We start from the raw sequence: 27,613 nt of genomic DNA, 5'->3' as shown, positions 1-27,613 counted from the left end.
GCCACAGGGCATTCAGACTGCCTAATAAAAATTGCACAAGCAATTAAAATCTGGTAAAAATAATTGAAACCTTTCTTACCTAGTGAAACTGCATGAAGCATAAGATTTGGCTCCTTTCCAAAAAGTGATCTCAGTCCAAATTCCCAGGAAATCCCATAGTCTGGGATTAACACAAGGTCTACATGAAGCATACTACACATGTTGTGGAGTTAGCCATGTATACATGTATCACCTCTAATACTGGTGTCCTCAGATATTCCCATCAAATATAATTAAAGGATCACCTGTAACTTAGGTCCATTCTTACCCAGCTGTGTATAAGATAGCAGTTGAAAATACTCTGCTTTGGAATAAATTCTAAATTTAGCATATTAGGAAAAAAATTAGGAATACTTAGAACAAACTCATCTTCAATTTTCTAATCAAGTGAAAAAAATTTCAACCAAGGATGATGGCTTTGGATGTACAAATTGCAAAAATCCTCTTCATTTTACTGCCTGCATAACTGGTCGGTGTTTGGCTCTGATGTTTGTTTAGAAAGTTTGTGCAGTGAATTCCCAACATTCCAAAGCCTGCAGTTTCAGAACACCTGGAGGGCACCAGATTGAGAATGATTCCCACTCTTACTTGTGTTTTTAATATTGACTCTCATATGCACAATAATTTGGAATAACATAATAAAAACTGACAATGAAATCCTCCTTTCCTACCACACACTACAAAATTATTTAAGACATTTAAGAGTTCCTACATCAACTAACAAAGCTCTCCTTTAACGACAAAGGAATGTATAGTATTTGTAGATTTTTTTTTTCTTCAAGTCAAATCCAATTATATTTACAAAAGGGAAGAAGACAATTATCTGGTGAAAACGGTAGCCAAAAAGTTTATTATCTGTCCATGGCACTGCCAATTTCCTGTGACATCACTGAATCCTATAATTTTAAGTTTAAAATGTTGCTCCTGAAACCACTTTGTACAAAAAGTGAAAAGTTCAGGTTTGTTTGTTTGTTTGTTTATTTATTTATTTATTTATTTTTAAATTTGTATGTATACATTTTTAAAATGTAAACAATATTTATTATCTCTTTTATTAACATTTTTGCTATTATCTACATGGGGAAAATTATACCGTAAATTAATTGCAAATGCATTTTTTCCCTTTTATCAAAGGCCAAATGTATCCCATATAATCAGGATATTGGGCCAAAATCTTTTTTGTATGTTTTCACTTTCAAGTCTGTATATATCACTGATTCACTATGAAAATTTGTTTACTTATTGAAATTAAGTATTTGTTGTATTTTTTCTGGAAACTTCTGATTTTTTAAAAGAAAAATCTCTTATATGTGTCAATTTATTATAGATAAAAGAAAGCTGTTATTTCAAAGTAGAATTCAAGAAATCTGTTTAAGAAACAGACTTCTTGAATTCTACTTTGAAATAACAGCTTTCTTGTTGTTGTCTTAATGCTGTTGAGAATAAGAAAAAAATAATCAGATTGTATTTAAAACATCCAAAAGCATAAAAAGCAAATCCCAATAAATATGCATTTGGTATATATCACTGTCCTGAAATATTTAAGGAATTCTCATTTCATGGAATTAAACTATTTCTTTGCTATGCTGGTTTTGCTGACTTGTCCTTTTGACAGCCAGCAGTGTTTCTAATTACAAATAAATAATCACAGACTTGACATGGAGCAATAATATTGCCACTTTTAGAAGACCTCCCCCCTTGCTTAAAAGTTATTGAAAAATTCCATTTGTGTTTGTGGAACATAGCAACTATGATCAGTTTAAAGTTAAGATTTGCATCATTTGATAGATTTTTTTTAAAAAAATGTTTTAATAGCAAGTTTTATTGGGAAATATTTAGCATTATAGATAATGTGCATATATATGTATCAATTTGTATTGTATATATGCAGAGGACTTCACAACACAGAACATAAAAAAAAATAAGGTAAACAATAACAGGATATTGCAGTTGCTTAATAGCTAAAATCAAATAAGAATATGGATATTAATTACATAATTTAGGAATAGTAGTGAAGAATGGATGCTTCCTCAGTAACAAAGTTACATGGGAGTATGCAATGTTTTATTTGGAAAAATTTACACATGGCTTATGTATATATCCTACTATCTTAGCCACAGGGCATTCAGACTGCCTAATAAAAATTGCACAAGCAATTAAAATCTGGTAAAAATAATTGAAACCTTTCTTACCTAGTGAAACTGCATGAAGCATAAGATTTGGCTCCTTTCCAAAAAGTGATCTCAGTCCAAATTCCCAGGAAATCCCATAGTCTGGGATTAACACAAGGTCTACATGAAGCATACTACACATGTTGTGGAGTTAGCCATGTATACATGTATCACCTCTAATACTGGTGTCCTCAGATATTCCCATCAAATATAATTAAAGGATCACCTGTAACTTAGGTCCATTCTTACCCAGCTGTGTATAAGATAGCAGTTGAAAATACTCTGCTTTGGAATAAATTCTAAATTTAGCATATTAGGAAAAAAATTAGGAATACTTAGAACAAACTCATCTTCAATTTTCTAATCAAGTGAAAAAAATTTCAACCAAGGATGATGGCTTTGGATGTACAAATTGCAAAAATCCTCTTCATTTTACTGCCTGCATAACTGGTCGGTGTTTGGCTCTGATGTTTGTTTAGAAAGTTTGTGCAGTGAATTCCCAACATTCCAAAGCCTGCAGTTTCAGAACACCTGGAGGGCACCAGATTGAGAATGATTCCCACTCTTACTTGTGTTTTTAATATTGACTCTCATATGCACAATAATTTGGAATAACATAATAAAAACTGACAATGAAATCCTCCTTTCCTACCACACACTACAAAATTATTTAAGACATTTAAGAGTTCCTACATCAACTAACAAAGCTCTCCTTTAACGACAAAGGAATGTATAGTATTTGTAGATTTTTTTTTTCTTCAAGTCAAATCCAATTATATTTACAAAAGGGAAGAAGACAATTATCTGGTGAAAACGGTAGCCAAAAAGTTTATTATCTGTCCATGGCACTGCCAATTTCCTGTGACATCACTGAATCCTATAATTTTAAGTTTAAAATGTTGCTCCTGAAACCACTTTGTACAAAAAGTGAAAAGTTCAGGTTTGTTTGTTTGTTTGTTTATTTATTTATTTATTTATTTTTAAATTTGTATACCGCCCTTCTCCCTGAGGACTCAGGGCGGTGAATAGCCAAGTAAAAACATAAACTACAAACATTAAAATACAATTAAAAAGATATATATAAATTTGGCCCCATGATTAAAAACAATAATAGACAATTAAAAACATTTTAAAAAGTGTTAGGCCAGCCTGGCTTGCTGGAAAAAGAAGGTTGATCAATGTATATTTTAGTATGTGATATTTTAGTATCACAAAATTTAATAGCTAAATAAACATATTATTGAAGTAAATAACATACTTCATTCATGAAATCTATTGAATAAAAAAGATGTTGAGACTCTAGAAAAAGTGCAGAGAAGAGCAACCAGGATGATTAGGGGACTGAAGATTAAAACATATGAAGAACGGTTACATGAACTGGGCATAGCTAGTGTAGTAAAGAGAAGGACCAGGGGAGACATGATAGATGTCTGCCAATACTTGAGGGGCTGCCAGAGATGAGGGGGTCAAGCTGTTTTCCAAAGCACCTGAAGGCCAGACAAGGAATAATGGATGGAAACTGACCAAGGAGAGATTCAACCTACAAATGACGAGGAACTTTCTGACAGTGAGAACAATCAACCAATGGAACAGCTTGCCTTTGGAAGTTGTGGGAGCTTCATCACTTGAGGCTTTCAAGAAAAGATTGGATTGCCATTTGTCAGAAATGGTGTAGGGTCTCTGCTTGAGTGGGAGATTGGACTAGATGACCTATAAGATCCCTTCCAACTCTCTTAATCTGTTTGAAGGCTATTGAAAGCCAAAGAAAACCCCTTAGTAAATAACAGAAAATGAAATATATTGGTATACATTCTGGATTACTTTTTATTTCCTGTAGGGTCAAACAAAGAAAGTCAGATGTATTTGTGTTTCAGATTTCTTGGCTTTAATATTTTTAACAATGTCTTCAAAAACAAAGTATAACTTTTGATTTTATGGTGCTACTCAGACTTTTTATGGAACCCTTGAGATGTTATAGTTGTGATTCAATTCCTGTTGAAATGATGTATGCAGAATTCATTACACAGTCGTCATCATTCATTCCCAGCACCAGTTACTGAAGTGCCATTACAGGACTTTTCAGTCCAAAATTTGTTTTTAGGCAATATATTGTCTTCCTCTTGCCAATAATGTATCTATGGAGTTAGTTGCAGATATTTTTAAAGTGCAGGTCTAGGAAACATATAATGTTACTTCATGGTTCTTATAAATGCATTTTTATGAACCAAGGGAAATGCACTGCAGTAATTTCAAATTAACATTTTTAGCCAATCTTCTCAAAACAATATTTCTATAGTTTATTGACAGAATGTCACAAGATGCAAACACTGCATAGGTGTCAGGAAGGGCATCCAGCCAGTAAATGCTCAGATCCATTCAGTTGCCCCAAATCCACCCTGAATAAAGGGATTACAGTCATAAAAAAAAATTTGACAGAGTGTCACAATTCTACATGTGCATTCTACATGTGCATTCTTCACAAGCTACAATAGTTTATTCCACATGAAAAATTTAAAAACAATTGATATTTACAGTATATGGTAGACCTTTAGGTTTGAAGGAGACATGCTATTCTGCAGTTCATCTTTGGACACCAAGCTAGTTCTGCAGTCACAATCTGGAAGTACAGAATCTAGCACAATGGGGACACTGAAATCCATTGTTATACTGACTGGATATTATTCAGTTCATGGTTTTATATCAGGCACTTGCAATACCGAACACTTATAATAATTAACAAAATCACATATTTAACAACAAGTGCTATTACTAAATGTCCATCAAGTATAGCTAATATAAATGAAGATCCAAACAAGAATCTTGTTTCTTGTTTATATTTATAAAACTGATTTTTCAACTTTATTTTGAAAGCAGCCAAAGAAGATGAGTTATCTCAAAGGGGAAGGAATTCCATTGTTGGTGCATAACTAAGAAAATTGTAGCTGTAGTTATTTCTACCTGGACTTTGTTCTTCGGTGGCATTCAGAGTAGACTGTTAGTCCATAACCAGAATTCGCAGTTAGTTCTGTTTTACAGAAGCTTCCAGTAGGAAATAGTATTTATCGTGATGGTGCAGTGTTTAGAATGCAGTACTTCAGGCTACTTCTGCTGACTGCCAGGTGCCAGAAGTTTGGCAGTTTTATTCTCACTGGCTCAAGGTTGACTCAGCCTTCCATCCTTCCGAGGTCGGCAAAATGAGGAGCCAGATTGTTGTAAACTGCTTAGAGAGGGCTATAAAAGCACTGTGAAGTGGCATATAAGTCTAAGTGCTATTGCTATCATTTAGAGGAGAATGCAGCATATTTAGAGATTCCTGTTAGTTTAAGACCAATTCATGCAGGAAATAAGCTCCATATATGCTAAAATATATAACATAAAATCAATACATATTCCAGATATATGAGAACAAATAGACTGCATTATCTAAATAATAAAGAACTGTTATTATGCCTCACTATTGTCTTGACCAGGGGTGGGTTCTACTTACCTTTACTACTGGTTCGCAATGTGGCCACGCGCACGGTCTGTGCATGCACAAAAGCATTTTGGTGACGTCGGGGTTGGTGGGCGGAGCCTCCCGCCGGTTTTACTACCGGTTCTATAGAACCAGTGCGAACCGGGGCAACCCACCACTGTCTTGGACAACAAATAATTGCTTTCATATAGCTTTGTTAGTACTGCTGAAGGCATTGCTTTTCTGCAGCCCTAACAGCAGTGAGAGAGTCTGCAGTGTGTGGTAAGAATATCAAGATGGTGGCCCAGAAGGTACAATCAAAGCTCTGTCAGATTTCTGTCCGTGTGGGAGTCGGATTCTTGGTGTTCTCTGAACTTGGCTTTATTTTAGCAGATATTTCATTACCAGGCTTGCTAATTTCATCCATACATGGAAGAGTTAAAATTTTAGTTGTTTTTTTAGTGTTTGTCCTTCCAGTTTTGTTAGGGGTACAGTTTCTTCCTTGATGGTTCTTTGATTAGTCCCATGAATGCAAACCTATGGCATGCGTGCCAAAGGTGGCACACAGAACCCTCTTTGTGGGGATGCGTGCCGGCGCCAGCTGCTCTTCCGGGTTCCATCACACACATGCGCTCCAGCCAGCTGCTCTCTTCCAGGTTCCAGAACGCGCATGCGCACTAGTCAGGTCATCTTCGCATGAAGATCAGCTGGCCAGCATGCATTTGTGTGCCGGAACCCGGAAGAGAGCAGCTGGTTGGTGCACATGCATGTTGGTCCAGCTGTCCAGCGGCACACGTGCAACAGAACCCGGAAGAATAACTGGCTGCTGCGTGCATGCACACCGGCCAGCTGCTCTCTTCTGGGTTCTGGCACTCTGGCATGCTCCAGTTTTGGCACTTAATGCCAAAACAAATAATCACTGGATTAGGCTGGTTTATCTGGTGCTGTTTCCTAGTTATCTGGATGAGAATGTACTTTGTCCTTTTTGCTTTCTTCCTTGACTTTGGCTTGTATTTTAAATGGTATGTAGATGGTGTTTAAATGGTCTGTTGATACCTGATCTGTCAGAATGCCAAGCTTCCAGGAATTCCCTAGTAGTCATTTGAACTTGAAATAGAAATGTTACGGTAATTTCATAAAACACTTAATGCAGCTCCATATTATGTGCCGAGGGTATCACTGGAGCCAAAGTATTTTCTACAGTGTTTACATAATCACAGCTCATGGCAAGAAGGTTCCTGCAACTTTAATTAGATACCTCCTCCTTGCATCCCACTATTGCTTTTGGCTGTCATAACTATTGAATTCACCTTTAAACAACATCAAAGGAAGGCTCTTCAGTGCCATTTCAATGTGCAAATTATAAAAATATGTCTTATTTTAAGCCTGAGCAAAGTAACCAATATATTCTTTCCTTTTCCTGCTAACAATCTTGATCATTAATTCATTTAGATGTTTTAGTAGGAAAAATATAAATGTTTTTGTGGGCATGAGGATCATTGCAATCTCTCACAGCTTTATGTGCAAGCAGTTATTGGGTCTTTGGCATGCATACACACTTGATGAAACCAAGGTTTAGAAAAGTTAGCATGGTACTCTATGGTTGCATAGAGGAAAACTTTAAACTTTTCTGCCTTGAGTTAATTATGCCTGGGAAGGTGTTACAAACAGACAATATTGCACTGTGGCCTGTTTCAACAGATGGGCTCTGGATGAATTTAGAGAATGTATTTGAACTGATATGACCATTTAAGGTGAAAAAAAATCTTGTTCATTTATTTTCCATATCATTTTGAGTCAGGGTATTAACTTTTAAAGGAATTTAGTAAGGGGAGATCATCACTGTTTGGGAGGTAAGGGACACAAAAGTTTATATAACAAGTAGCCAGGCTGCTAGTAATTACTGTGTAGTCAGGCATACTAGCTCTTCTGCCTTTCTAAAATGTGGGCTTTCTCCCCTTCCCTCAAGTCACCAGGGGGCGAGCTGTTTAAAAAATAAATATAATGTCTAATTGTGTCAGTCTTCATCCTGCTGTATTACTACATTTCTCTTCAGAACTTTGAAAAGCAATAAATAGAGGCAGGAGGCATTAAAATGTCAAGGGAGATTTATTCTCTGAACCCATTCTGGTACTGAAACTTCCTAATAAAACAATCTCTGATTTTGGGAACTGGAGAATCAACTCAAACAGCCTTAAGGCTGTCCCAAATACTACTAGTAGGTGGGAAGATTTAATGATAAGATTTTCAGTTCAATAGCCAGCGCTTAATGATTTGAGAAAAATAGGAGATGAAACGGTTACACAAAGTTTGAAGGAAATAATTATGTTAATAACCTCATAAGCGTGATTGCCCTTCGTGCTAGGTGTCGTTGGCAAGGAAGTGGCTGTGTAATTTTTTTAAGCCTATGGATTAAACATGAATGCCCTTCGTGTTTTCTGAATAAGAAGAATTTCAAACTGCTATGGAGATTAAATGAAGCTAGGCGCTCAGAATGAACACAGCATCCATCAATTTTGCACAAAAGCAGCTATAACACATACTGTGAAAGGAAATGTTACTTTGTGGTGATTAGTAGTGGAACTGGTCTAATGGAGTCTGTGATCCATCAATCAAAGGAGAGGCCAGAATGTGGGATAGCTTTATTATCAAAAGCCTCCTTCATCAGAAATTTTAGGGTGAGCTTCCTGTTGAATGAAGATCTCATTAGGATGTTTTGATACTTGTTGAGAATTGACTTCTCTGAATTCGTTCAAGCATACTTCTTCTTTTGCCTTATTCCCATTGAATCAATTAGGAAAGGTACTAAGAAGAGTACCACCTACCTGGAAGGAATGAATAGTTTAAAGATATAGGGTGAATACTGGAAGAAAAAGAAAGGGTTGTTACTACAGCACCATCTTGTAAAGGAAGAGAACTAGGAGAAGAAACGGATGAGGGTTTAATGTCCTTAAACACCAGACTAAATGGTTCCATTTCTTCCAGGCATTTTCACTTTTGATTTTAAGTCTCTACATTACTATAGGCAAAATATTTTATATATTCTTATCTCTTATAATATGTATTGTTTTTGCTGTTTTATTATTTTAGAACATTTTTAAAATTACTGTAATTTATTGTGTGCTTTATAGTATAAATGCATAATAAAAGATGAAGAAATTGCTTTTCTTTCAATAGGGTGAGATCATTGAAGTGTGCCTTTTTATCCTGGAAACCAGTTGTTTTAAAGACCAAGTAATTCCATGGAGTCTATTTCAGGGATGAAATCCACTTACCTTCACTACCAGTTCGCAAATGTGACCACGCGCACCTCCTCCATGCATGCGCAGAAGGTTCTGTGCATGCGTGGAGGGTCAAAAATGGGACATGATAACATACGTGCGTATGGGCAGAGCCTCCCACCGCTAGCGCTAACGGTTTGCCTGAGCCGGATAGAACCGGCTGAATTACTGGTCTACTTCCATTCCTAAAGCCAGTCTTCTAGTTATTGTACTTTTGTAGTAGCTATATAATCTAGAATAGCCCCTTTTATTGCATTTCAATGTTTTCTGTATTTCTTCTTCCTATATATATTACACTCTGCACTAAACTTGCTCTTCTTTTTCTCATAGGGACTATAATTTGTTTAAACAAACAAACAAACAAACATAAGGGAAATGTTGCACACAGTTGTGTTATTGTTCTGGGCTTACAGACAGAAATGTGAGCACCTGGTAAAGTATATGTTCCTCCGTTTTATTCTTTTCCCCTAACCTCTTAGTGGGATCTCTCATTTTACATTAATGGAACTGCTTTTACAATTGCATCTGAATTATTGCTTCACACTTTGCCGCCTCCTGCTCACTGGTGAAATCTAACATTTGTTACTACCAGTTCTATGGGCGTGGCTTGGGGGGGAATGTGACTGGGTGGGCGTGGCCATTTTAAAAAAACTTTTAAAACCATATTTTCTACAACCTTTTTGGCGAAGAGGTTGTAAAAAAATGCTTTCAAAAGGCTCTGACAATCCAAAAAGTGTTTTTTTCTTTTAAATGCCTCTGACGATCCAAGCTGAGTTGCCTGACCGGCAGAGACTTTTTTTCTTTTAAAAGCCTCTGACGATCCAAGCTGAGTTGCCTGATTGTCAGAGGCATTTAAAAGAAAAAAAGTCTCTGCTGATCAGGCAACTCAGCTTGGATCGTCAGAGGCATTTAAAAGAAAAAAAGGGTTTTTTTCCTTTTAAAAGCCTTTGACGATCCCAGCTGAGCCACACGATCATCAGAGGCTTTTTTTTTTTACTTTTAAAAGCATTTTTTCAGCCGAAGAGGTTGTAGAAAAAATGCTTTTAAAAGTGAAAAAAAAGCCTCTGATGATTGTGCGGCTCAGCTGGGCATGGGAGGGGGCAGGGATTTTTGCTACCGATTCTCCGAACCACCGTCCTCCATCGCTACCGGATCGGGTGATCCGGTCTGAACTGGGAGCATTTCACCCCTGCTCCTGTCTTGAGATGTTGGGGGATCATCCAAAGAAGACTTACAAAGATTTTGTATGCCTGTTCAATATAAGTACTGTTCTGCCACTTTTGCTGACAGAAGTAATCCTTCTCACCCAGCTGAACAATTGCACGATATGCTATATCTATGTTTGCTTACCAAGTGAAATGCTAAGTCTTCCCTACCCCACCTCAAATTCTGCATGGGTTTTCATCTCACGATTATGCTATGTCTGACATACAATGAACCCTCAATTAGAGGCAAATGATCAAAAGGCACTTTACTTACCTATTCATTATTATATTTTTGCCTTTGAAGGTAACACTAGGATGTCATTCACTATTTTACATTTATGCTAGCCTTCATTACTTGCAAAAGAAAAATGCATGCCAAGCACAAACACAGGGTGTGAGCTTCTGCTTTAAGGTGGATGAAATAATCATATGTAAGTCAATGTAAACAAACTTTGCACAGTAGGCAAATTGTAGACTAGTTTCTCTGTCTAGAAAGCTAGAAGCAAGACCACCGTATATTGTAGTTAGACATTCAACATTTAGTCAGACACTAATCAAAAGGATTTTAGTGAGAAACCATACTATTTGATTAAGTTCCAGTTACTTGCTCTTAATAATTATTTTTTTCCCAGTGTTGGAAAAACAGGTGTGTTATTTCTGGATGTGGCCACCAACAGATTCTGAAAAGTTGGACAACTTCTAGGGCCTGATAGGCCTGATAGTTCACCAATCGTATCTAAATCAGTAGAAAGAATGGAATAAAGAAATCCAAGGATTACAGGATAGGATTCCCATAGACTAGTGGTGGATTGCCCCGGTTCAGACCAGTTCACAAGAACCGGTAGTAAAACCAGCGGGAGGCCCCACCCACCGCCCCGGATGTCGTCATCAGTGATCTGTGCATGTGCAGAATGTGCGATCCCATTGCAAACCAGTAGTAAAGGTAAGTAGAACCCACCCCTGCCATAGACCAATACTTTCAGGAATTCTACATACCTATATCATCTTACATGGTCAAATTTCCTAGACAGCTGTTCTGACCTAGGCTTCCTGAGACAGTAAAAAGCATACAATTAATCCCAAAAACCCTTTTTTTATTTCAATGACTGTGAATTCTGTTCATTCACAGCCTGTTCATTCTCATTGTGTTCATTCACATATGGGTCACAAATAGTTTGTAAAGAGTCCGACAGAAGTCTGCCACAGTCCTTTGGGATAAGGCTGATAAGCACCTACCTTTATCTCCCTTGACATGCTGCCAAAGACCTAATTGGCAATTAGCTTTGCAAGGCCACACAAAACACAGAGTCAAAACAGAGCTTCAGAATTTAAACCGACCAGCACGAACAAAGTTGCTTTCTGCAAAGGCTCACGTGCCTTTGCTCCTCCTTTATGTCTTATAGGAGGGGCCAATCATCTCCAAGCCTTACTCCCAAGTCGCCTCTTTTGTTCTTGCCTTCTGGCAGCTCTGCGCATGCACATACTGGGAACAGGCTCCCCGTTCGTCTGCCTCGCTGACGTCAGACTTTGGAGGCTTCGTAGTCAGCACATAACTCCCAGAACGTCCTGGTCCCATCTCTGCCTCCGATGCAGAGCCCTCATCCGAGCCTTCCCCAGACTCCAGGACTGGCCCATGTTCCTCCCCAGACTCCTCACTGTCCGACTCTGCTCCCAGCTCCGCAGGCTGCCGGCAGACCACAACAACAGCTTGTCTCTCCATTCTCTAGCTGCCATTTCTTGGCATCCAAATACAACTGGTGCTGCAAAACCTTAAGATAGGTTTCTCCAACCTAGTCCCCTCCTATCATTTGGAACCATAACTTCCAACATTGCCAACTAAGGCCATTCTGGCTGGTATTTCTGGGAACATCAGTCTTGCCATTCCTGAGAGTTTCAACTAAGAATAGTTGAAACTCTTTTCTTTAAAAATAAGACTAAGATAGGTAGCAACTTTTTGTAATCTCAAAACACTGAAATAGGTATTTGAAAAATTGATGAATTAGTTATGTCCACCCAAATGTTAAAAAAAAATCAATTACATTTTTGTTGTGTTGAACATTGCCATGAAAGGTTCTTATTAACATATTTTTTACAAGAATTCAAAAAATTCAAAAAAAATGAAAGTTACATTTTTAATCAGCTTTGTAATATTAATTAATTGATTTTATTAATTCCTTGATACTGATATCCTGGCCTTTTCTATACTTCAGTTGAAGTGGTGAAAGGATTTTAGGTAACATTCACCCTGTGGGACTAATATAATATGAATAACAACATAGCAAAACTGTAGATTATGCTGGAAAGCTTGCAAAATAAGCTCGCAGACCACAGCTGCAATTTAAGGATATCTGCAAGAGGGAACTAAAGGCCTGGGAATGGACATTAACAACTGGGAAACCTTGACCTCCGATCGTTCAGCTTGGAGGCTAAAGACGCAGCATGGCCTTCTCCAATTCGAAGAGACACTTGTTCGGCAGGCTGAGGCAAAGAGGCAGTCTCGGAACCAGCAAAATCTGGGGGCTGGGCAGGGGACAGAATGTATCCGCCCTCAGTGTGGAAGGGATTGCCACTCTTGAATTAGCCTTTTTAGTCACACTAGATGCTGTTTTAGGACCTCTTTCCAGAGCACGATACCATAGTCTCTTGAGACTGAAGGATGCCAATGTTGCAAATATTAATAATTAAATTATATTTGCAAATCCAATACAGAAGTCTTGTTTTTAGATTTCTGTTTAAGGATCAGATACTAACATTTGTTTCTTCAAGGGAAAAATTTTGCAATTTAAGTTTCTAACAGGAAAATTTTCTATAGTTCACCACACACACATTAAGTCTGAGGGAGCATCAAGAGGAAGTATATGTTGTTAAAACAAATGCAGATGAAATATGTTGTACCTTCAATGTTGTATCTTTCCTCTTATGAGTCTGCCCATGTTTTAAAATCTTAATGAAAAGCTCTTCTCCAAATTTTTCTGCCATCTGAAATGCAATGAAAAACTGAAGAGAGACATTTCAGTGATAGCTTATATCCTCCACTTTGGAGTTCTCGTTGGAAAGAAGCTGCTAAATGGAGTCTTTCTGATGTTAGTCTAGAACCCAGCCTTTTTAATCTCCACTGATATGTCCCATTCAGACCACTGTATGTTATCTACATAGATTTTTAAAATAATATTGATTGATTTTTATAAACATGCAATCAGTTTACTTGAACTATACTGTATATAGATTTATTTCAAAATATTGTAATTGACATTACCTCCCCATAACTTGAATAGATAAAAAAACCTATCCAAAGCTTAACTCTTTTCTTGAGGAATAATGGAGAAGGAAGTTCAGAATTTCTGTTTATAGATGTACATGGGGTCCAGAGACCAGTGGGAGCAAGTGACTTCCTGTTCGTGGTGACATTATTATGCAAATGATGCAATTTGCATTAGTCACATAATTCACAACATTTGTGCAATGATGGCATGGTGTTCATGATATCATTAAGGTTTGTATTGGATGTCTGTACTCCTGTTGTGTAGAGATTCTTTTTAAAAGGCATTTGGTGAGTGAGTGATGTTGATCTAGGGCACGTGTGTCAAACTCACGGCTTCATGTTGCCATCACGTGATGTATCGTGACATTTTTCTTCTTCGCGGAACTGGGGTGGGCATGGACTGCGTGTGACGCATCCAGCCTGCGGGCCACAAGTTTGACACCCCTGATCTAGGGCATCTATCTGGAAATATAAATTCTGTGCATCAGTATTTCATATGCTCCTATAAACTGATTGCATTTTGCTGAAATACTATTTAGGAGAATGTTTTAACTCTTTCACAAAAATGCCATGATATTATAGCCAGTGATGCGCTGCCAGGGGCCAATCAATGACACCGGATTCTAACTATACTACCTATTACTCAGGTTTTCTACAATTTTACTGTAACCAATATCATTCATGCATAATTCAATGTGATAGAAGACTATCACTTTGCCTACGTAAATCTTGTGACTACTGGTGGTGTCACAAGAGCGTTTAAGAATGATCCCATCATCATTCATCTGGTATATTCTGAAGATAAGGTCAGACTGTTAGAATAGTTTTACTCCTTGTATCTTTCATGGGGTCATACATAACAAAAGCCAGAATAAATAAAAAAAAGTTAAGTCAAAAGCAAGTTATAGAGATTGAAAATGCAAAAGAATTTGGTCCATTTGTTCTTTTAGCCAAAATTTACAGTGAGGTTTCTGGTCACAGAATTTAATGAATTTTCTTGACTCTTGATCCTCTTTGCCCACACACATGCAAACCAGTGATATGCTAATGAAGTAAGAAAAGCACAAGCCAATATGTAAAATGCTCTTTGTGAGGCTTTGTGTCTCTAAGCATTTGAATAAATATGACTAATTTTCTGAGGCTAGATTTAAAATATGTATACAAATCAACATGCATATCCACATACACAAAAATAAAGCATACTGCATTGCTTTTCTAAAACAACAGATAAAAATGATTTCATTATCATGCTATATTGAAATTTCATCTGTTATAAAATTAAAGATACAGTATTATAAAATAGTTTCAAGAGTTGGTTTCCTTTTTACTTCAGTGCAGTATAAAAGTTGTACCATACCGTAGATGAGATATGAGATTTTGTTTAAGACCACATTGGTATTTATAACACAGGTACTGAAATGAAAACCCACAAAATCTAGAGGCAGATCTGTAGTCTATATGGAGATTGCCAAGAGCGATTGTCAAAATAAGCAGTTTAACTTGGACTCAAAGCTTCCATTCACATTGTTTTAAGTTATGATTAAGATTCAGAGCCATTTTGATATGGTATTCAGGCATCAGGCTAGAAACCAGAAGACTGTGAGTTCTATTCCTACTTTAGGCAAAAACGCAGCTCAACCCAGTTGCTCTCTCTCAGCCCTAGAAGAAGGCAAGGGCAGACCACTTTGGAAAATCTTGCCAAGGAAATTCTAAGGTGTAATCTAGGTAATTGCCAGGAATAAACACTGACTCAAAGTCACACACACAGAAGCTTAAAGTTGCCCATGCACAAAAAGGAGTAAGCAACAGGATCCCTTCTAGTTCTCATTGACTTATCAGACAGGTTTCTGAGTGAAAAAGCTTTTTACAATGTGAAAATCACTGTCTGTCTGTCTACCATCTTGTTGCGTCTTAAAGATATCTGAAGACAACCTGGAAAAGCCATCCTTTTTAGCTCACAAAGCTGTCTAGATCAGGTGTGTCTGACAGTTTGATTTTCCTGAGCTGCACTGAGTGAAGAAGAATTGTCTTGGGCTGCCTATAAAATATATAATTATAGTTATATAGCAAACTTCCTATATTTTTTATATTTTTATTATGATCTTGTGGGGCTGTGTTATTAGCTGTCATAGGTTGGACATGGGCCACAAGTTGGACATGCCTGGTCTAGATACATCCAGATGTAGTCAATTTGACCAAATACTCACCATATTTAAGCATTACACTATGACAAAAAAAAAATCCATTAATATAACCCTCAGGCCTCAATATGGAAAATTATCTATGCAGAGAAGCCCAGAAAATGGCAGCTTGTATTAATAGCAGTAAGTAAGCAGTAAGACTTCATTAGATCAGCATATACAAATACAAACAGTCATAGTTCAGAAATACAAAAGCAAAAGAGTGAAGAGGCCAAAAAGAAGAATCTATAGATTTCAAAGAGTTAAGTTAAACAAACAAACTATTGCAAATATCTAAATTTGAGTTCCCCTTTGAATTTAATGCTAAATAATTGTTCACTACTTCCACTCCAATCCGGTTAGTTTTAGTATGAGCATTTTCCCCCCCAACTTATTTTATTTTTTAAATGTCAGCTCTTTTTGAAGCCTCTCCAAAATAATCATGGTCAAAGAAGAGAAAAAGAAATACTTATTAAAGCAGTTATCATTGCCAGGAAAACCAAACATCAAAGCCTCAGAATTTTGGAAAACAGTAATTTACATAAATTACAGAGATATTGACAGAAACATCATGTGATCAGTTCTCTCTTTAAACAGTTTGCAAAATGCTTGAATGCTTTCCGGCTCCTCATTATAAGAAAGTGGTAAAGCTGACCACGAAATCACATCTACTCAATGAATTGTGAGTTTTAGTAAAATTAAATCCAGAACAATTCAAAGTAGATTAGACTTTTACTCTTCCTAGAACATTGTCATCCTGTATCATCTCTCCTATCTCATAGTCCCCAATATTAAATTCAGATTGATGCAGAACATCTTTGTAACAGATGAAAGGAATGATAATCAGTCTCAAAACTTATTTATTATTGTTTCTTGTAGAGTTCTGCCTGCCCACTGAAATTGGAGCTGAAGACAAAAGTCTGTCTGACCAGTGTTGTTTTTTTAAAAAAAATATGTTTCTCTTTCAGTGAAAAACAGCAGAGAAAATATTTCGAAGGCTGGAAGAAGCTATTCCATCCTTCTGAAGCAAGACTGAAAACAGAGCTGCTACAAAGGATCTCCAAACATCAGAAGCAGACTGAAACTTCATTCTCTGTGATTTCACCTCCTGATTATTTCAGCAGCTTGCTTTAAATATCTATCAAGTTTCTATATGATAGAATTCTCAAAGAACCTTTTTACAATTTTTTAAAAATTTGATTTATATGCCGCCCTTCTCCGAAGACTCACGGCGGCTTACAATGCGTTAAGCAATAGCCTTCATACTTTTTATATTTATACAAAGTCAGCTTATTGCCCCCACAATCTGGGTCCTCATTTCACCTACCTTAGAAAGGATGGAAGGCTGAGTCAACCTTGAGCCTGGTGAGATTTGAACTTGCAGTAATTGCAGGCAGCTGATGTTAATAACAGTGCTTTATATATATAGAATATATATAGCATATATTCTATTATTTTTGTACAGCATCTGCGTGATGCCATCATCATGCAAATGCCACGATTTGCATCCTAGCATAACAATATAGTCATGCACTTATTGTCATTTCGATGGCACTCTGACTTGTTATAGATGCCACTATCATAAAGCATGTTTTTGGATGGATGTATAGATTCAGCAATGATAAAGAGAAGCACATGCACACACATGTGCATGAACACATGTGCGCATGCATGCATACACACACAACTTTCACTGTGCCATTTTTGGGTGTGTCATGCCCCATTTCTTCTTGCTTCAATTATATAGTAGGAAAAATCTGACATGATCACACAAAACCGGTACAGTACAGGTAGTCCTCAACGTACAACCACAGTTTTGGACCGGTAGTAAAATCAGCGGGAGCCTCCGCCCACCGACCCCGACGTCATCAGAATGCTTCTGTGCATGTGCGTGCAGCCTCGTTGCAAACCTGTAGTAAAGGTAAATAGAACCCACCCCTCGGTCATATGATATATAATAATTATGACTTGCCTGCATTGGAGATAGTTTCTATTAATAAAAGTTAACCTATTTGTGCTGATGATTGATCTTGTTACTCTTATAACCTCATGAATAAAACAATATATTCAAATATGTTTTAAAGTCTTAATTGTAAAAATCCCTCTCTTTTTAAGCTTTTATTTTTCAGAGCAAGTGCTACAAGCTCTGGGTTATGTTATCATTAAGTTTCCCAACAGTCAGCTGTAAATGTTATCAACAAATACTTCATCCAAGGCTATTTGAAATCATTGGCAAATCTCTGTTTTTGGTGATCCTCAATAACATAATTATTCTTTAGCAATATTACTTATAACACTAAAACTTCTGACAGTTTATGAGAAAATGAGTTCGTCATCGTTAGTTTGCATAATCACCAATTCTCTAAAGATTTTTAAGTCATTATTTCTGTTCCTCCCAGTCCCCTGAGTATTTAACATGAAAGTAGTCTTTCTGTGCCATATTTAATGTGCAATAAGTTCTATACATTTTGTAACACAATTCCTTGCGATTTCTTGAAAAATTTTATAGTAACAATTCTACAGGATATTTACTTGAAACTCTGTTTAATTTTTCTCTAGAGCAGCTAGTTTTTTTATTTTCTATTTTCTTGGCAAATGACTTTGGAAATAGAGTGCAAACAACAGCATTCGAAAATGAGAAGGCCAAACAAGAATTGTTGTAAATCTGGTACAGGAATACCAAATAGCCAATAGATTGGCATTTACTTGCTCAGCAACCCCAGGATCACAGTTTCCAGGAAAACCTCAGAATACCAGATAATTAGATCACGGTTTATTAGGATAGAAGCTTATCACATTAATTCTTAAAGTATTTTCTGTGTGTTCTGCATTTTGAGATCAACAGAAGAGACAAAGTGGACGATTTCACAGTATTAGAAGTATTGTGTAAATGTAGAAATGCCCAAGTTTTAAATATTCCAGAAAAAGGAATGTGTAAATCATCATGTTATTGGACATGCAACCACAATAAAACTTCATTAAAGCACATGTTTTCGCAATGGAATGGATTCTAGATTTAAAAAAAAACAAATTTACAATCAGAGTGAACCAAGCTTGGAAGCCATGTATATAGCATGACACTATGGCAGGTCTTAAAATAAACTGCACAAAAGATTCAATATGAGAATAAAGGAATTTGGAATTTAAAAGAATATATCATATGAAATGTTGACATTATACCTTAGGATGGCCCCCAAATTCCAGAAAAGAACAACTGAAATTGAAAGACCAATATAGCATATGAATACATTAGAGACCATGAACAAGCTGCAGAACCTTTTCTGCTTACCTCAGGGATACACAACTGGAAATTCTCCAGATGTTTTGGATTCAATTCCCATTAGTTTCAGCAAACATTTCTGGGCTGTAGGAATTGGATTCCAACATTCTAGAGAACATCTACTTCTGGTTTTTTTTAGGTTGCATGTAGAACATGAGCATTTTATTTATATTTTTTGGGGGGGTTGAGAAAGATATAAAGGGCCTATCGGTAAATTATTAAGGGCTTGATTCTTACATTTTAAAAGTTTTTAAAGCTCTAAAATACTGTATCCTTATTAAACAAATATGCACTCACAAGTGTATTAATTCGATATGACATCCTTAGGGTACATAAAAAAGAAAAAAATTAAAACAAAATACTGGATTTAATTCTGGTATTTGGGGTGGGGGGGAAGGGGCTCCAATACAGTCTACCAATTAAAGAAGAGTTGACTAAACTGTTTGTGAGTCTGTCTGTCTGTCTGTCTGTCTGTCTGTCTGTCTGTGCATGTACATGTATCCATGTACTTATAGTCACCATTTTCTTCATTCTAATGCTCTCCAGAAATGATTGATTACAGACCTCTTAATTCCAGCCAGCATAACCAGACAATGAGTTATGGGAACTAAGAGTTTTGGGGGATTGTTTGCAAGGCAAAAGATTGAAGAAGACTGTACCAGAGTATTTTTTGATCCTGTAGAAGAGACTCGAGAGAGAGACACAGAAAAATGGAACAGCTTTGTCCTGCTCTGAGAAGCACTCTAAGGCTCACATATTTGGCTCCAACAAAACATGTATTTTGAAGGAATTTGTCTCTCATTTCAGGTAGAGAGGTGCCTGCAGCATCCTGCATGTAAAAAGGGGGTGGGCTTTAATTTCATGGTCATGGCCACCATCTTGACTTTTTTGTCTCATAGAGGTCAGTTCCACAGGGAAGGTCTATTTCAGTGTGAGATCAGCTCATAATGTCTCAGACTGCGTAGATAATATGACAGGATAGAATTAAGCAAGTAGAATTAAGTAATTTTCAGTCAGCAAGGATGTACAGCTAATCCATGTTTATCAACTGCCTTGTTTAGGGACTATTCACAGTTACGACTAGATCCATATTAAACAACTGTTATACAAAAATAACATTGTGACCAATCTTTTCATTTACGGCCTTTGAAGGTTTGTAAAGCAAAGGAAAGGTGAAATAAGAACATAAGCACAGGTTTCACTTAGCGACCATTTTGCTTAACAACCAAGCTGCAGGTTTCAATTGTGGTCACTAAATACAAGCTATGTGTAGTTGAAATAATGGTGAAACGAGTATTTTAGGGTTTTTTTCATGCATCCAGAGAAATATACTGTACCCAACATAAACAAAGGATATGAGTCAGGTGTGGGGAAGAAGGTGCCCATTACTTATTTTATCTCCCACTTTGGTGAAATAAGACTGAGAGTCTTTCCTTACCCCTTATTCTTTTTTTTTAAATTTAAATTTATTGTTTTAATCTTATTCCTTATTCTGTAGGCAGTCATTATTTGTTATTTGCTCTAGAGTCCACTATTTCAAGTTTTATAGTAGTCAAACTATGATGATATAGTGCAGAATGGACTTAAAACTCTGTACAGGTTTATCCCAATTACCTGGGTTTTCAAAACACAGCAAACCACACACAAGCCAACCATGTTTTCTTGTAAGGGTAGTGTGTTCATTAGGGATATGCATAATGGTACAGGCAAGGCAAACCAAGCTTTCTGAAAATGGTTCATGTGTCTGGAACAGGAAGTTCTGTAGACTCCTTTCTGTTCCTAATGATAAAGGTCTGGAAACTCACAAGCCACACTCGGAATCTCGGTGGGTCTGTTCCAGGAAGAAAATGGAATGTTCTGGAAGAAACTGGAATATTCCAAAGTCAAAACCTACTCTGGTGCACAAAATTCGGGACAGCACAACTATTGATTTAACCAGAATGAAACTGCATGTGTTATTGGTGATTATTTATCTTCTTTTAGAACAAACAGCCCTCTTCAACAGAGATTTCTGCATCCTGGGAAGGGGACCAGATTTTGGAAGGCTTGAAATGTCGAGCTGAGGCTGCTGAGCTTTTCTGTTTTCCATCCTCAAAGTGTTTTGCCTCTATGGAGAGCCTACACACCTAGGTCTCTGCCAAAACATTTTGGCTTCACATTTAAGAGCTCTCTGTCCGAGAAGAGTCAACTTCACAGGGAAGGGAAAGGAAAGGAAGGGAAGAAGAGAGGGAAGGCAGCTGATTGTGCAGGAATTTTTCAGGACAATCTGGAGCTTTTGGGAGGCTGATTTAGGAGAAGAGGGAAGAAGTTTCTACTCCTCATTCAAACTTCGCTGGAGGTTTATTATTACAGTCTCTTCTTTGCCTTACTTTACAGTCCAGCTCGTGAAAGAGGCGGGGGGAAAGGGGGGTTGCGGGGGGGGAACTGTGGAGCCAAAAGCTTTCTCTCCTTTCCAAAACTGAGCAGAGAGGAGGGGCAGCAGAGGCTGGTCGTCTGAGCTTAGGCCAGTCACGAGAGTGTAAACTTCGGACTCCTTCAGACGGGCTGAGCGAGAGGTCAAGAGTTCCATCCATCCATTCATCCATCCTTGCTCCTGATCAGAAGATCCCGGGCACCCGGCATGGAAATCCAATAAGGAGTTTTGTGTTAACAGCAGCAAATTCCTCCAGCATCTGAGTTTTCTATGTGACCGCCTGGTGTGCCAACATGAAAGGTAAGCCCATGAGTGGGTGGCTATTTCAGAAAGTAGGTATTGGAAATTGCTGGGCGGCTGTGAAAGAGCAGGAGGCTTGTCAGCAGTGAATATGGGCTTCTTGTGAAAGCAAATATTTTTGCAAGAGGGTTTGTGTTTTGTGAGAGAAACTGAAGCTGGGTGGATTGCTAGTCATTAAGGATGAAAGCTGCCATTTGTTCTTAAAGAAAAACCCAGGTTCAGCTTCTTGTAAGTTGTTTAGAGACCCCTCTTTGGGGTTTGTTTTTTAAATTAAAAAAAAGACTGTCCAGGGGTGCAAAGTGTTCACCCGCTCGATTTCTGCTTTCTGTAGCACATATTTCTTGGCCACTTATCTAAAAAAATGTTTTAAAACTTGCCTCTGCAGTTTTGGGAGAGACCAGTGGGGGGTTGCCAGCATTTCGTGATGTTCTTCTAGACATCTGGCAGTGATTAGATTCCAGTAGAGGCTTAACTGCCTTATGAAATATATTTGGCATTTTTTCCCTCAAGATCTATAGACTGGAAAAATATTTGGCCTTTGCTGTGCATTGCATATACTGAAAGCTCTAGTTTACACCTCAGCTTTTCCCCACCAGTTTTTGAATCACACGTTAAGGGGAAAGAGTTTCAGGTCCCATTGCTTGTGTCATTCAACTTCGCCGATGAATCTTCTCTTTGGCACATTTTGGACCTTAATAAAAAAGATATGTTACAATGTACATTTCATTAATGAAAGTAATAGTACTCCAAGTAATCTGCAGAGTAAGCAAAAATCTCTGTACACCCTGGGATCGAATGTTTTCACGGATACAGGAAATAGTTGTTGAGCTTTCAAGTGTAGATTTTCAGAAATAATCTTAGGAGCTATGTGGATAAACACGCACATGGATGGATGTGAGGGAAACTGACTGAATCCTAGCATGCTGTTTGAAGTGTAGTATGGGGCTGTTGATGCCAAGAAGGCAGGAACAGTGATTGTTTTTTCCAGAGACCAATAAAAACACTGTTCAGTATAGTCATTGTTTTGTTTTGTTTTTTGCCAGAGAAGCAGCCTATAGGGAATAGTATTTAGTTCAACTAAGCCCACACACATGAAAGTAAGTTTTGAATATCATCTGGTAATGAGGACATAATAATTATCATAATGCTTAAGATAATTAGAAATTAACATTATTTTTATCAGTAAAACCACCGGGGGCTCATATTTATTTTTCAGGCTCTTACCAAGATCAATGTGATGACATTAGCAAATGAAAAACATTGCATGTTTGCTTAGTAAATAACTTAGTAAATAACTGAGCTATTTTCATAAAAAGTGAAGGTTAAGCTCTTTTTTGCAGGGCCTTATTTGGGAATAAAGAAGGGGTGAAATGTTATCTTTTTGTTTTTTATTCCAAATGCTAAACAGTAATACCAGCAAGAATTTTACTTGATTCATGCATTTGTATATAATGTAGATCATGGTGGATCTTCACATGATAAAAAAATTGCTCAGTGATTGGTATTATTCTTTTATGTAGCTTGCATACATGATAACTGAAATGAGATGCCACTTGCAGACAGATCAGTTGTTAAGGGAAAGTGTTACTCTCTGCCTGAAATAATTGCTGTGTTAACTTAGGTTTATACAGGCTTGTTTAAAGGTACCACACTTAGTCAATTTCAATTCAGTTATATGTAGGTGTGAGTAAAATAGCAGCACTGGTAAGATATTTCACTCTTGAGCAATTTAATCAGATACATTTTAATCAAATCAGAAAATTTGATTAAATTGATCAAATTTTATGCTAATTCTGCCCACTGCCAAGAGTTTGATCCTGACCAGCTGAAGGTTGTCTCAGCCTTCCATCCTTCCAAGCTCAGTAAAATGTGGACCCAGATTGTTAGGGGCAATATGCTGACATTGTAAACTGCTCAGCGACTGCTATAAAGTAGAGTGGAGTGGTACATAAGTCTAGGTCCTATTGCTATTTTAATTTTTAGAATTTGAGATTTTTGCTAACTACAGTAGTGTTCCCCATTTCTTTCAGGATTCACAATTAATGTCTTGTTGCATTAAACATTTCCAATAATTTTGGAATGTTTTCCAAGAAACCCAGAATAATATTAATACAATTTTAAAATTAGGACTTTATGAAAACATCCTTCAGTGAAAATTTCAAATGAACTGGTTAATCAAGTATTATGAAAATGATCTATGGTGCCAAAATGAATATAATTATTTCATAATATTGCATCCTAATTTAGCTAATTTGGTTATCTCTCCCGGTACCCTCTCTTTGTTCTTGGATTCTTTTAAATTTAGCAGAGTTTAAGCCTTAGATCAGGGGTGTCAAACTCGATTTCATTAAGGGTCACATCAGGGTTATGTTTGACCTTCAGGGGGCAGGGGTGGATTCAGTCCCCGGACCTTGAGTTTGACACCCCTGCCTTAGATTAAAACTAATCAAGCATACCTTTTTATCAGTGATGAAATGTAAAATTTGTTACTACTGGTTCTGTGGGCGTGGCTTGGTCAGTGGGTGGTAAATATGACTGAGTGGGCATGGCCAACTTTTTTTTTTAACTTTTAAAACCATTTTTTCTACAATCTCTTCGGCTGAAGAGGTTGTAAAAAAAATGCTTTTAAAGCCTCTGATGATCCCAGCTGACTTGCCTGATCAGCAGAGGCTTTCTTTTTTTTTTTTAAAGCCTCTGACGATCCCAGCTGACTTGCCTGATCGGCAGAGATTTTTTTTCCTTTTAAAAACATTTTTTCTATAACCTCTTCAGACGAAAAGGTTGTAGAAAATATGCTTTTAAAAGCCTCTGATGATCCCAGCTGAGCTGCGCAATCATCAGAGGCTTTTTTTTTTTACTTTTAAAAGTGTGTTTTCGGCCAAAGAAGTTGTAGAAAAAAATGCTTTTAAAAATTAAAAAAAAAGCCTCTGATGATTGCGTGGCTCAGCTGGGCAATGGGGGGGGAGGGGCAGGGATTTTTGCTACCGGTTCTCTGAACCACCCACCTCCATCACTACTGGATCGGGCAATCCGGTCCGAACCGGGAGCATTTCACCGCTGCTTTTAATGGAGAACTCTAAACTATCAAAATAATGAAATTGGTACATATATGTAAAAAGGATATTATATTTTTCGTTATTTGAAGGTCAATATTATGTGACAAAATAACCTGTCAAGAATGCCTGATGTTCAAATACATGGGATGACAATAAAGATAAATTGTGATAAGATAAATCTATTTGTAAGTTTTTCATTACATTTATATCCTCCAAAATTGGGCAAAGTTGCATTGATGAAGAATACTCCTTTCCTTCTGCCATTATATTTCATAGTGAAAACTTTCATTCTTGAAAAAATCAACTTCTTTTCCAAATTTCAACTTTTTCCTCAGCTATTGCATAAATGCCTGACCAAAAAAAAGGGAAACGATGAGAAAATTCTCATGAGTGAAAAAACATGATTTTCATTTTCCTACTCAGAAGTCTCACCACTGTTAAGCCATGGTCTGAGATAAACATTTCCTATCATTTAGGTGGAAAAAAATTATACAACACAATATAGTGATTTTACAAATGGTTGCCAACTGAAGCCAAATGATTATAGTGGAAAAGAATCTGAAATCTAAGTTTGTTGCATTATCATGTAAATTTATTAATGAAATATATCAGCAGAGACTATAAAACTACTATGTAATACAGGATAAATTCTTAGAAATGTAAACATTATATGGCAAAAAATACAGCTGTTTCATGTTTACTAAATGAAAGCAAAAATATAGTTGTGATTAAATGGACACAAAAACATTTTTAATGTTATTGGCTACAATTTTATCACAGCATTTAGATAATTACTACTGACTCAAATTTAAAAAATAAACTAGCTTGGTCTTGAGTTTTAATAACTAAAAAAACAAAGATCTGCAAAGAAAAGGCAGCTTTAGAGAGCAGTGAAACAGTGAATTATCAACTACCACGATATGGTTTTGCAGCCAGATGGAATTGCTCTTGTTGGGGGCTCTTGGTTTCTTCGCCAAAAGAGGCCACAATATGCTTTCTTTTAGCTTTCTTTTAGCTTTCCAGGCCCAAAAGGGGCTGAGTATCTACCAAAGAAAGATTAAGAAAGTTCTCTGTGTTGTTCCTTTAGTGATATGAACAGATGCACTTATGTTTCCCCTTGACTTAATGTTATTTTTAGGAGTCAGAGGATGCAACCTGTCCCTGACTAATGAATAAACTTTCAAGTTGGAGTCAATATATTTGAATTCAGCATCCCTTTGTATTTATGAAACTGATGATGCAGACTCTATGTGTGTACATTTACTAGAGCACACATGGATAGGTTGATCAGAGAGATTAAACTGAAAACAATAAAATCTGGAGACCCCTAGCTGGATTACTAAAGAGCTTTGGGAATCTCGTTCTTATTAACTCCTCTAAGATTTTTCTCTCTACTCATCTTATGTTGACTTTGCCATTATCAAATTTAAGGGCTCCAACCTTTGGGGGTGTTGGAGATGTGGAATTTTGAGGACATGTTGGCTTCCATTTGAGAGGGATTGTCCATTGACAAATGGTTGCTAGGATGATGTGCAAGTTCTTAAAAAAGTTTCAGGTGAGGCTTGTGTAGAGCTTGAAAAAAACTTGTAAGTTGTCAATAGCAATAGCACTTAGACTTATATACCGCTTCACAGCCCTCTCTAGCGGTTTACCCCAACAATCTGGGTCCTCATTTTACCCACCTCAGAAGGATGGAAGGCTGGGTCAACCTTGAGCCTGGTGAGATTCGAACTGCCAAATTGCAGGCAGCCAGCAGGCAGCAGAAGTAGCCTGCAGTATTGCACACTAACCATTGCACCACCACAGGTCTTAATTATGTCACAGCCCCCAAATAGGCTCTAGATTTATTAACGTATTAATGTATGCCGATGACTTAGTGTTGTTTTCTAGAACCCAAATAGGAATGAGGAGACTTCTTGACAAGCTCACACGTTACTATACTGCAAACCACTTGTCTATAAATGTAGCTAAATCAAAAGTTTTAGTCTTTGGCAATAAGAATAAAAAGCACAATTGGCAGATTAATGTCACAAAAATTGAGCAAGTTACCCAATATACTTATCTTGGAATTGTTTTTTCCAGTGCAGGAGGTTGGACTCCGCATCATCAATACCTTTCTCAAAAGGTCAGAGCAGGAGCAAGCCTTGTATCCAAATTAAGTAAACAAATCCAACCAACCTCCATTTTACCTCTTCGTAAAGTCTTTCAGGCTAAACTCGTTCCGATCATGCTCTATGGTGCTGAAATTTGGGGTCTTACAGAGGCCCCCATATTAGAGAGAACTCAAAATAATTTGTTAAGGAGGATGCTTGGGGTAAACAATTCCACTTCAGCTGCAGCCGTCAGAGCTGAATTGGGACATTTCTCACTGTACACCTATACAATCACTAGGGCGGTAGCCTACTGGCTAAAAATGACCCAGATGGATGCCAGCAGACTCCCTAAAATATGTCTAGAGGAACAGCAGATTTCAAATCCTCAAAGGTATTCCTGGCTAACCCGGCTGTCAGAAATATTGAACCAATATGGTGTAGGGTTCCTGTTGTGTGACACACTGAACCAAGTTAAACAACGGATTAAAGATATACATGGGCAAATGGATATGGCAACCCTTTCAACTAATCATTCCCTTAAACTGCTGTTAAAAGTTAAAACAACTTTCACTCTGGAAAAGTATTTACATTTAGAAATGCCATCAGTGGAGAGACAGTTATTTGTTAAGTTTAGATTCGAACTTCTAGATACCAACGTTAGATTCGGCCGTTATCGGAAAATCCCGTATGACAAAAGAATATGCATATGTGGGGTAAACGTCGTGTAGGACACGGCGCATATAATATTTGAATGTAGTCTCTATCAAGAAGTAAGAAAACAATATCTGTCCCCAATTATAAATAAATTTCCCCACTGGAATATAAACCAAAAATTAGCATTTCTGTTGAGCGCTGACTCTCCTCCCCTGGTAAGAGTGA

General features: G+C 37.1%; 1 protein-coding gene across 1 annotated transcript in view; it reads left to right on the top strand.

Moving 5' to 3' along the window:
* Nucleotides 1-20,569: 20,569 nt before the first annotated feature.
* The window catches only part of COLEC12 (collectin subfamily member 12), a 94,767-nt gene continuing 87,723 nt past the window's right edge, over nucleotides 20,570-27,613 (top strand). The window contains exon 1 of the mRNA XM_070940989.1: nucleotides 20,570-20,697. Within this exon, the coding sequence (XP_070797090.1) occupies nucleotides 20,570-20,697 (128 nt within the window). The remainder of the gene's footprint in view (nucleotides 20,698-27,613) is intronic.

This window comes from Pituophis catenifer, unplaced genomic scaffold (genome assembly GCF_029215685.1).
Source record: "Pituophis catenifer annectens isolate HBS135680 unplaced genomic scaffold, rPitCat1.0.hap2 SCAF_3, whole genome shotgun sequence".
NCBI classification, from domain to species: domain Eukaryota; kingdom Metazoa; phylum Chordata; class Lepidosauria; order Squamata; family Colubridae; genus Pituophis; species Pituophis catenifer.
The sequence above is the reverse complement of the archived record's forward strand: the minus strand, read 5'-3'. Positions and strand labels throughout refer to the sequence as shown.